Genomic DNA, 12433 nt, shown 5'->3' with positions numbered 1-12433 from the left:
CCAACTACTACAAACGATACCCTTATTCATTGCTACATTTTTTTTAAAGTCAAATATTGGCATTAAGCATGACCAATGACATTCTTTTGTGCCAATGACGCTGGAATGTATGGTGCATTGTTAAAGCTGTTGTGTAAAGTAAATCAAAACTTTTTGGTAGGCCAAAATAGAAAAATTATGCACAACTAGATGTGAATGATGTAAGATTCGGACTAAAATGAAATTGTTAAGATCATGTTCAAAGTAATTTTAATGATTTCATTTCTAATTGAAACTACAAAGTTAAAAACGTAATAATTAAAAAAGCTTTTGAGATTAAATTGTGATTGGGTCAAATTTCAATGAATAATTTGTTTGTCTAAAAAAAACTGAATATGTTAATTTAAATGGATTCCTAAAAAAATGGATTCCTAAAAGTTCATTTTAGTCCAAATTTAAGGGATTTATACGTAGCGGTTCAAAGATTGTGAACTAAATTGAAATAGGCTATTTAATTTTTTTTTTTAAATGAAAGTTTTAGTGTCACTAGCACTGTATAGTGTATATGATATCATCTAAGGAAAAAAAAAACACAAAGATCTGACACAAAGATCAATAGTGGTAAAGATTTGGGGCCTTGGCTTGGGCCCTTGAACATGTAGCTGACTTGACTTATCGTAATGGGCTTTTACCTACAGGACACCACAGTCCTTCCTCGAGTCAGTACCAATTAAAACCACTGTTTACTGATGTGGCATGCGCAGCATTAGCACCTCAACTCAGTCTACTCAGTACTCACTATTGCATATTTCACATTCAAATTTAGGAGAAAGTGTATAGATACAAAAAATAAATGCAAGTGGTGAGCCTAAACGAAAATTAGAAAACATATGTTAACTTAACTGTTGAGAAAAAGTAAAGAATCTTATAGTTTGATTAAAATATTTTTATGCACAAAGTATTTAAGAGTTTAAGAAGAAAATAATTCAAGTTTCAGGTTAGAAAGATATTACAGTTTTCTTTTTTTAGTAAATTTTTTTGGGTACCATTGTGCACCCATGCGCCCAATCGCCACGGGCCCACCAGCTCGGCCACCACAACACAATAATTAATGTATGTAGCGTAAACTGCATTGAATGGTGTCCCATGCGAAGCAGTAAAAACTGTTAGAAGCCCTTTTCACAGTTTTTTATTTTTTATTTTATTTTTTTTTAGTTTACCGAAAAAAAAAAAACTGTTAAAAGGGCTTCTTGTTTTGTTCTTGTGAATATAAACTTGGTTTCACGCGGTTCAATAATTGCAATGGGCTTCTCAGTTTTCACACAATTCCAAGACAAGAACAGCACACAACACATGACATTAACCGCACTTATCCACCATCAGAGACATAAATGCATTTACAGTTCTTAACACTAATTTAAGTCAGGAATCTGAACCAACTATCTATCTACAACTAAGGCCTATCCTTATTATAGACCATTCACCGTCCCAGGAGGGGTGGTCCAGTGGGTGAGATCCCGCATGCAAGTACAAAATTTCTCGTTCGAGTCGTGGCGGGTATCATGTGGGGGGTGGACTCTTAACTTGCATTGTGCCTCATCTGCTGGCTCTCTTGGGGTGCTAGAGTAAGGTCTGTGGCACTCCGGTCACAGTAGTTATGGCTCAATTCAACATTCCCTAGAGGGGAGTGTCCCTATTAGGTCACGCTCTGGAGGGTAAGCCACATATGATCGCCCCCGCCTCTACCCCCTTTTATTAATCAAAAAAAAAAAAAAATTATAGACCATTCACCTACCTATCAAAGCCACCAAAAAAAGACTCAAATTCTAGCAAATGCATGTCATCCTATGATCAATGAAACCTGTGTACATATTTAAATTGAAAAAAAAAAAAAAAAAAGGCCTTGTTTACAAAAGTCTTGTAGTACTGTACAATGGTATATATTTTTATTTTTAAAATTGATGGTGTCTAAAAATGACCCAACTCCATATTCATCCATAGAGGTCGTCCATAGAAGGGATAAGAGGAGACTAGCCACTCGTCCTTCGTCCATAGAAGGGATAAGAGACTAGCCACTCGTCCTTCGTCCATAGAAGGAATAAAAGGACTAGCTGCTCGTCCTTCGTCGATAGAGATCTCTGGACGAGATTCTCCTACTGTTGAACAACCTCCCGTCTAGCATTGCTTAGGACGAGCCCAGCAACGGTTGTGGTATGAAAAGATAACCGCCATGGCGGTTATGATGTTATACTCTCCGGACTCAGTGAAGATAGGGGAAGTTATCCAACGGATAACCGTTTCCTAAACCTATAAAAAGGCACGAATCTCCAACCAAAAAAGGTTAAGTACTTTCCAGACACCATCTCTTTAAGTTGAGAATTCTTTGTTTCAGAAGAAAATGCTAACTTTACCATCGGAGGGTTTGTGATCGATCAACCCCGGTCTCTTCTGATCTTTTGTTTCTTGTCTTTCAGGCCCTCAACATCATCACAATCCGTGCTATTCAATCTACTGATTTCATAATAGTTATCAGTTGGCGCCGTCTAGCCATCCCCATCGCGATCGCCAATCTGCACCTGCTATGCAACCATCCTCTGTTCATGTGCAATTCATGGTAGCTGCTATGGCAGAGTTAACTCGCCAAAACCAAGAGTTGGCAAGGGAGATTCATCTTAGGAGGCAACGGTATGAAGCATATGGGGAAGAACAAGACCAGAGCCATGGGGATGAAAAAAGCGATATACCCGAAAGTCAATCAAAGGGCACCACATCAAGAAGGGTGCCATATTTGGAGAAAGAGATTGACCAGATGAGGAAGGTTATGGATGAGATGAAGGAAAACATGAGAAGAACAAATCTTGTAGAGGATCTAGTTCATCGTACAGACTCCCCTTTCATAGCTTCCATCAATGGTCACCCTTTGCCTCCAAAATTTAAGATGCCTTCTTTGGATTTGTACGATGGGGCGCATGACCCGTTTGATCACATTGCTACCTTTAAGACTACAATGCACCTTCAGGGGGTCCTCGACGAAATTATGTGTAGAGCCTTCCCTACCATTCTTAAAGGTCCGGCACGGGTGTGGTTTAGTAAACTACCCCCAAATTCGGTAAGTTCTTTCGAAGAGTTAAGTAAGTTGTTTGTTAATAATTTCATTAGGGGACAGAGACACAAGCGTTCTTTGTTCAGCCTGTTGACAATAGAACAGAGGGAGAATGAAAGCCTGCAATCCTTTATCACTCATTTCAACAGGGAAGCCTTGACGATGGATGAGGTGGATGATAAGTTATTGTTGGTAGCCTTTCACAACGGGGTTAATTCAGATTTATTCATCCACAAGCTTTATGAGAAGGAGTCCCAATCCATGGTTGAACTCGTCCATTCAGCCCAGAACTTTATGAATGCAGAAGACGTGATTATAGCTAAGAAAAGGAAGAGAGCTGAAAGAATGGATGCAAACCCCCCATGCCACTCGGAGCAAGTCCCTCGACCAAAAAAGGGACGCACAGAAGATAAAAAGGACCGAGATGGTAAGAGGGTGGGTCCTTCAGCACAGAGTCAACAATATACGCCACTGAACACTCCACTTGAATAGGTCCTTATGCAAATTAAGGACGATCCTTCCTTGAAATGACTAGAGAAAATGAAATGAGATCCCAATAAGCGCAATAGGAACAAGTATTGTCGCTTTCATAGAGACCATGGGCACGACACGGACGAATGCTACGATTTAAAATAGCAGATTGAAAATCTCATAAGGCAGGGGAAGTTGAGAAATTTCCTTGGACGAGAGCATAAGGATGAGAAAATGAAAGGGAAGGTAGAAAAGACGTTGCGCCCCCCGCTTAGAGAGATCAGAGTTATTATTGGAGGAAGCTTAGTTGGTCAGTCGTCCAAGTCAAAGAAGTCATATCTGAAAGTGGTGCAGAATGTTCAACTTTCTGGACGATCTCCAAGGATGACGACCACGGACGAGCAAGTAATCACATTCACAGATGCGGACGCCGAAAGAGTTCATCACCCCCATGATGATGCTATTGTGATTACTTTGCTAATTGCCGATTATACTACAAGAAGGGTGTTGGTGGACAATGGAAGTTCAGCAGATATTTTATATTACCCTGCCTTTCAGGAGATGAGGCTCGGACGAGATTAACTTCGTCTAGTAAATGCACCCTTGGTAGGATTCAGTGGAATGAAGGTGTAGCCTATAGGCATTATCACACTGCTTGTTGTAGTGGGAGCATACCCACAACAGGTAAGCAAGGACGTGAATTTCTTGGTAGTAGATTTTTCATCCTCCTATAATGCCATAATTGGAAGACCAACTTTAAACAGTTGGAAAGCAGCTACATCTACTTATCATTTATCAGTCAAATTTCCAACGGAGCATGGAGTAGGACAAGTTTAGGGAGATCAGCTGGCGGCGAGAGAGTGCTACTTGGCCATGTTGGCTATGGACGAGCAAGTTCAAACGATGAATATTGAAGAAAAGAGAATGATAGCTGAGCCCATTGAAGTATTGGAAGATGTTTCTTTAGACGAGAAAAGCCCCGAGAGGTCCACCAGGGTTGGAGCAGATTTAGAAGGGAGGATAAAAAAGGACCTTATCTGTTTTTTAAGGAAAAGTATTGATGTATTTGCTTGGAGTCATGAGGACATGCCGGGTATAGACCTTGGTGTCATTACCTACTGTTTGAATGTATATCCTTCCTCTAAACCAGTATGACAAAAGAAAAGGGTGTTTACTCCTGAGAGAGATAATGCTATTAAGGAAGAAGTACATAAGTTGACCATAGCGAAGTTTATTCGAGAAGTTTATTATCCAGACTGGTTGACCAATGTAGTAATGGTCAAGAAGGCAAACGGTAAGTGGAGAATGTGTGTAGACTTTACCGATTTGAATAAAGCTTGCCCCAAGGATAGCTATCCATTGCCTCGCATTGACCAGTTAGTAGACTCCACTGCGGGACATAAGCTGCTTAGCTTTATGGATGCTTTTTCTGGATATAATCAGATAAGGATAAATGACGCAGACCAAGAAAAGACATTCTTTGTCACAAGTCAAGGCTTATTTTATTATAAGGTGATGCCCTTCGGTTTAAAGAACGCTGTGGCAACTTATCAGAGGTTGGTTAACCATATGTTTTGTCCACAAATTGGGCGAAATGTAGAAGTCTATGTAGATGACATGCTGGTGAAGAGTCAGGACGAGGAAAAGCATCTGGACGACCTGCAGGAAACATTCAACACACTCAGGCAGTATAATATGCGGTTGAACCCCAACAAGTGTGCCTTCGGAGTGTTGTCATCTGGGAAGTTCTTGGGGTTCATAGTATTGCACAGAGGGATTGAGGCAAATCTAGACAAGATCTACGCAATATTGAACATGGAACCTCCAAGGAATATCAAAGAAGTCCAGTCTCTTACGGGACGAGTTGTTGCCTTGAACAGGTTTGTCTCTAAAATTACTAATAAATGTTTGCCATTTTTTAAGGTACTTAAAAAAGCATTTGAGTGAACGGAAGAGTGTCAAAAAGCCTTCCAAGACTTGAAAATTTACCTTACTATGGCTCCTTTACTAAGTCCGTCTGTATTGGGAGAGGAGTTGTATTTGTACTTAGCAGTTACTCCGCATGTCGTTAGTTCAGTATTAATAAGGGAGGAAGGAAGAATGAAAAAGCCTGTGTACTATACAAGTAGAGCACTAAGGGGAGCGGAAGGACGATATCCGCTAATAGAAAAGATGGCCTTTGCATTAATAACGGCTTCCAAGAAACTAAGACATTATTTCCAAGCTCATATCATCAATGTCATGACCGATCATCCGCTGAAAAAAGTGATGAACAAGCTAGAAGCTGCAGGACGTCTGATCCAATGGGTCATCGAGCTTAGTGAATTTGATATCAGATATCAACCAAGGCATGCAATAAAGGCTCAAGCCCTTGCAGATTTCATTGCAGAGTTCACTTCAAGTTACGAAGACTTAAGTGAAAAGGAGAATAGAAAGAAATGGGTTGTCCATGTAGATGGATCATCTACACAACATGCAAGAGGAATATGAGTTATTTTATTATCCCCAGAGGGAGATAAATTGACGCACAAGGTTCGTCTGCAGTATCAAACAACTAATAATGAAACTGAGTATGAAGCCCTTGTTAAAGGATTGGAAGTGGCTAGATCTGTAGAAGCAGGATCAGTCCTCGTCTTGGGAGACTCTCAGTTAGTCATAGGCTAAGCAAATGGGACATGTGAAGCCAAAGAAGAGAGAATGAAGAAGTACCTTAGTAAGGTGGTACGCCTGGTAAAGAAGTTCAAGGAAATTGAATTCTTTCAGATCCCCAAAGAAGAAAACATGGAAGCAGATGCTTTAGCAAAAGAAGCCTCAGCAAGTGAAGTAGTGGATGAGTTTGATGAAATTCAATACCTGCCTAGCATAGACTTTCCAGAAGTGTATCAGGTAGAGGGGGAGGACAATTGGATGACTCCAATAATATCATACTTGAAAGACGAAGCACTTCCAGAAGGAAAAGACGAGGCTAGGAAGCTCAAAGTCAGATCAGCCAGATATGTCCTCATAAACGAGATACTATATAAAAGGGGTTTTTTGCAGCCTTATCTGAGGTGTTTAGCTCCAGATGAGACTAATTATGTATTAAGAGAGGTTCATGAAGGAGCATGCGACAATCATTTTGGAGCCAGGTCACTTGTCCACAAGGTCATCCGCACAAGCTACTACTGGCCAAACATGCAAGTAGATGCCAAGGCGTATGTCAAGGTCTGTGATCAATGCCAACGATTCAGCAATGTCCCCAGACAACCACCAGAATATCTAACCCCAATGATGGCCCCATGGCCTTTTGCACAATGGGGGCTAGATATCTTGGGCCCCTTCCCACTTGGGACGAGGCAAATGAAATTTCTGGTGGTGGGTATTGACTATTTCACCAAATGGGTAGAGGCAGAACCTTTAGCAAGTATCACGCAACAAAATGTCAAGAACTTCGTCTGGAAGAACATTGTATGCAGGTTTAGGGTGCCAAGAGTCCTAATGTTTGACAACGGATGACAAATTGACAATGCACTTTTCAGGGACTTTTGTGAACATTTCGAGATTCAAAATCATTATTCCTCGCCCGCCCATCCCCAAGCAAACGGTCAGGCTGAAGTTGCAAACCGATCCATGTTAAAAATCATCAAGACTCGACTTGAGGGGGCAAAGGGAGTATGGCCAGATGAGCTACTAGGTGTTCTATGGGCGTACAAAACGACAGTGAGAACCCCTACGGGGGAGACTCCTTTTAAGCTGGCCTATGGAAGCGAAGTGGTCATACCTACAAAATTGCACATGGCCAATCGCAGGGTGATGAGGTATCAGGATAAGGATAACGAGGAACAACTCCATTTAAACCTCGATCTAATAGACGAGGTCAGGGCAGATGCGGAACATAGGACGGAAGGTATAAAAACTTAATGGCTAAGCGGTATGATGCGATGGTGAAGTCGAGGCAATTCAGTATAGGAGACCTCATCCTGAAAAAAGGTTTCTTTGGCAACCAAGAACTCGGCTCATGGAAAACTGGGGCCTAATTAGGAAGGACCTTACAGAGTTATCAACTTTAAAAGGCAAGGATCTTACTACTTGGAGGCCCTGGACGGGAGAAAATTGGAGCATCCCTAGAATGCTGAGCACCTGAGAAGGTACTATCAGTAGAAGTGCTGGTCTGGACGAATGCTACTATAGACGAGCTTGGAGCTTGTTTATCTACTTATATTCTACTTATGTTTAATGATGCAGCTACTTTATTATTTGTGTTGTGATTATGAAACAAAGTTATGGATATGTTTGTATTTATAAAACTCTCTGAAGGCATTTGCTTCTAAGTATATGCCTCGTTTGTGAAGAATATTTATGATATGTACATAATGTTGTGTGAATCTTAGTTTCTATGCTATTTTTCATACAAACTAGTTCACAAGATGGCTGAACAGCCCAAGATGAGAAAATTCTCTAGACACGGAGATGTAACGTCAATAAACTTTAAGGGCAAGGCGTGCTCATCCAATTATGGACGAGAGAAAACCTTCCCTGAGTAAGACAGCAAGCCCAGAAAATGTTCATCCCTAAAACAGATGGGATAAAACATAATGCACGTCCAACACATGGACGAATAAATGCATAGGCAAGTGCTTTGACTTATTGACTAAAACGCTTTCTAAAGTAATCCAAATTTATGGACGAAGGCAAAGTTGTCTTATTTTCATTAAAGGTGAAAACCAGTTAAGTTTCAAGACGAGTAATGCTGGTAATCACCATTTCACCAAGACGAGTTATACTTGAAATTCAAATTCTTCTTAAGGAATTATTTCTATGAACGAGTAGAAATTTGAAACAAGATAACATCACAAATAACTTTCGTCCATATTATAATGGAAAAACAAGTCAAACAATTATTTAAGGGCGGACGACCAACGTCCAAACACCCTTGAAAAGTAAAGCCTATTGTTAATAACTCGTCCTAAAACTATGGACGAGATTAGTGTACTTGGATTACAATAATAGGTCCCAAGATCAAAGACCAAACAAAAATTTAAGAAAAGCACAGGAATACATAGATGATCAAAGTATTAAAAGGTTGTCTTCAGGCAGGAGGGGCATCGGTGTTTTGGTCGTTCTGGTGTGGCTGGGTTGTAGCATCGTCCTCTATGTTGACATCTTCTGAACTCGTCTGGAGGAGGGAGCTGGTAGGAGCACCACTAAGATTGAGTTTGATAGAACTGAAGTCAATGTCAGGGAAGTTCTCCACAGCGTCCATCCTGAAGTCTTCAAACCCAGCTGCATAGTTGGTATCCAATAGGTCCGTAAATTGCTTGGACGCCTTAAACTCTGCAACTGCGTCTTCTTTGGCTTTCTTGAGAAGAGCACTCAACTCGTCGTTCTTCTTTTGTAAATGGTCAAGACGAGTGTCCTTCTTCACGACATCAGTCTTTAGTTCTTCAATTTGATTCTGCAGCTCCTTTGCCCCTTCATTGGCCTTAGCAGCTGTCTCAGTCCACCGTTTACTCTCGTCCTTCACTTCCTTGATCCTCCTCTCCAACAAGACCCTCGTCTTGTCCAAATCAGTTGCTTGCCTGGACGCAGCAATGAACTTTGACATAGCCTGAATCAAAGTTTTTGTTAAAACAAAAATATATCTACCTTGCCAAAAAGGATGAGACAAAAAAAAAAAAAAAAAAGCAAAAAATAAAAGCATACATACTTTGAAAAGGTCATGAACCCCAGAATGCTCAAAGTCCTTCAAAGACATGTTATAGCAAGTAGTCACGTCCACATATGTTACAACCATCCCAAATCTTTCCCAAGCTAGATCCTCATTCCCAATAAGGTGTTGAGGTACTTGATGGAAGGCTAAGACGAGGAAGGCGCTTTAATTGTGGACGGGGCCTGCATAGGAGACTCCTTGGGTTCTAAATCAAGGATCTGGACGTCCTCAGGCTCATGGATAGGAATAGGTGGTGTGGACTGGACGTCCTTAGGCTTAGACGACTTGTGTTTAACTTTTTCTCCCTACGCCTGCTTGGGAGGTTCCCCAAGTCAACCCCTAGGGACAAGTTCTTTCTTTTGTCACCTACTGATGGATGAGATTGAGGCGGTACCTCCTGCCCAACTGCCTCATTCACAACTTCTTTACCTTTGTTCTCCTTCATTGTAGCTATTCCTGAAAAGAGAAATGTTAAAAAAAAAAAAAAAAAAAGAGTAAAGGAGAGACGACCAAGAAAGCTTACGTTTGCAGATGGTGAGCTCATGTGCAAGGGCTTCAGTAGACGGTTTAGGACCTAAACCCTAGGAGGCAAGATGTTGGAGACTAACCAAAGAATGGAAAGCCCTGTCAGTATACAAACGAACTTTTTGAATTCGCTCTATGTAAAACTTGCCTAAGTGAGGTCGTCTAGCACCTATATATAAAAAAAGAAAAAAAAAAAAAGAAAAAAAAAGAACATTATTAGATAGCCATCTACAAGAATAGATACAATGAAAAAAAAAGTCACAACTATAAGCATACCTTCAGGACGAAGGTTCCCTAACTCTCCTGTGTAGGGAGGAAATGGGTCTTAAGAAACCTCGACGGGGCGTCTAGCCCAAAAACCTGAGACGAAGAAGAACTCCGTCTTCCAGTTCCTATCCAAGGAAACTATGGACTTAATCAACCTATAATCCTTCCCTCTGGCTGTGAATTGATAAAAGCCAAGGGATTGATTAATTTCGGAAGGCTTATAACAATAAAGGAACTCGTCCATGGTAAGAGGACAGTTCCCCTCAAATACCTCCCTCCACAAAACTTGCATGGAGACAATTAACCTCCATGCATTGGGGTTGAGTTGACAAACACCTATACCTAACTTGGTAAGTAATTATCTAGCAAAAGCATTTAAAGGTAACCTAAGTCCACCTAAAAGATAGGCTTTATAAATACCTATCCCAAAATGTGGCTGACAACACCACTCCCCACGAATTGCTAACCTAGGTTTAAGGTTGTCTGGGATTTGGTACCACTTCTTAAGTAAATCTAATCTCCTATCATCCGTCTTGGAATCTATTCCTATAGCGCAACTGTACACTACCTTAACCTCGTCCTGAACTGTGGACGAGGGAGCACTTGTACCAGCCTGGGATCCAGACTCAGTCCTAGTCTTAAGTCCTTGGAGAACCTCTAAAGGAACCCCAGGAACATCGGACACATACTCGTCCGTGGTGTTTCCTCCACTACTGCTGTTGCTATTACTACTATCACTAGAGCCACTAAAACTACTTGGGTCATGATACTCGTCTATGGCCTTGTCCACACTATTACTAGACAAGGAAAGAACGGTCTCAGACATTTTTAAGAAAACTTAAAATTTGAGGACGAGAATTAAAGAAATACCTGAATCTAGACGAGAAAACTAAGGACGAGAGGACACTTCTAGACGAGGCGCTAAGACAAGGATGCTCAGGGAAGGAAATCTTAGAAATGTGAAGGGTACTGGAGGAATTCTACTATTTATAGGCTGTAAGCTTAGGTATATGAAACGACGCAACCAACCAAAATGCAACACGTGGCATATTCCTCGAAAAAATAACTAGACGCGTCAATTTATCAATGAAATTGTGACACATGGCATGCCTAGTTGCTAGCATTAAATATACATTATGAGAGTAGCCTTAAACTTATCCTAGAAATGACCCATGGACAAGGGGGCAACTGATGGTGTCTAAAAATGACCCAATTCCATATTCGTCCATAGAGGTCGTCCATAGAAGGGATAAGAGGAGACTAGCCACTCGTCCTTCGTCCATAAAAGGGATAAGAGACTAGCCACTCGTCCTTCATCCATAGAAGGAATAAAAGGACTAGCTTCTCATCCTTCGTCCATAGAGATCTCTGGACGAGATTCTCCTACTGTTGAACAACCTCCCGTCCTACATTGCTTAGGACGAGCCCAACAACGGTTGTGGTATGAAAAGATAACTGCCATGGCGGTTATGATGTTATACTCTCCGGACTCCGTGAAGATTGGAGAAGTTATCCAACAGATAATAACTTTACTATCGGAGGGTTTGTGACTGGTCAACCTCGGTCTCCTCTGATCTTTTGTTTCTTGTCTTTCAGGCCCTCAACATCATCACAATCCGTGCTATTCAATCTACTGATTTCATAATAGTTATCAAAAATTATTATGGAGAGAACTTAAATTTAAGAACAAAATTTATGTACAGTACTTTAAGTACTATTTTTTAGATTATTCTCTTAAAATTTTGCCATGTGGTTATTTAACTTAAAAAATATACTTTCATCCATGAGAAAAATGTTACATGGTAGAATCTTAAGAGAGGAACCTAAAGAATAGCACCTAAGTACTGTACTTAAGTCTTATTTTAAATTTAAATCTCTCTACTCTTGCTTATTTTTTAAGGGAAAAAAAAATGAAACCCTTGTATAACTATAATGTCCTCATCTTTAATGTGTTCATATGTAGTGACGCACGGAATCAATATATATAGTAATGCACACTTATACACGTGATATTATGAGTATGACGTTCTTAATGTTTATACACACAAAAAAGGATAATTACACAATGGTAAGTAAGCTGTTTTTGTTCACCGAATTAAAGTCTGCAATGCCCTGGCCAAGAAGAAAGAAGAAGAAGAAGAAAGAGAATTGTTCATTGAATTTAGCTTCATATAGTAATGTTTACACAGAATAGATACTACACGTTAAGAAAGGGCTATTCAGTCTATAAAATGCTCTTGTCAAATTAAATGTAAGGGGGAAAAAAACAAGAAAAGAAAGAGAGTTGTTCATTGAATAAAACTGTAATTTATGTTCAAGCAGAATCACCTAAGGCAGTAAGGCTGCAGTGCAGAGGCCGAGAAATTACCTAAGAGTCTAAGGGCTTTTAATGCTGGTTC

The 12433-nt window shown here is 40.4% G+C and overlaps 1 protein-coding gene across 1 annotated transcript; it reads left to right on the top strand.

The window, feature by feature from the left end:
• Positions 1-2590: 2590 nt before the first annotated feature.
• LOC115962329 lies at positions 2591-3574 on the top strand. Its single transcript, XM_031081244.1, has one exon. It carries the CDS (start codon positions 2591-2593, stop codon positions 3572-3574), a length of 984 nt encoding a protein of 327 aa, XP_030937104.1.
• The last annotated feature ends 8859 nt before the right edge of the window (positions 3575-12433 follow it).

The sequence above is a fragment of the Quercus lobata genome, chromosome 2 (assembly GCF_001633185.2).
Source record: "Quercus lobata isolate SW786 chromosome 2, ValleyOak3.0 Primary Assembly, whole genome shotgun sequence".
NCBI classification, from domain to species: Eukaryota; Viridiplantae; Streptophyta; class Magnoliopsida; order Fagales; family Fagaceae; genus Quercus; species Quercus lobata.
This window is presented reverse-complemented; position numbering and strand designations above follow the sequence as displayed.

Bases quoted from the DNA above. Each gene is read 5' to 3' on its own strand.
- LOC115962329 (XM_031081244.1), top strand. From the start codon at position 2,591: ATGGTAGCTGCTATGGCAGAGTTAACTCGCCAAAACCAAGAGTTGGCA.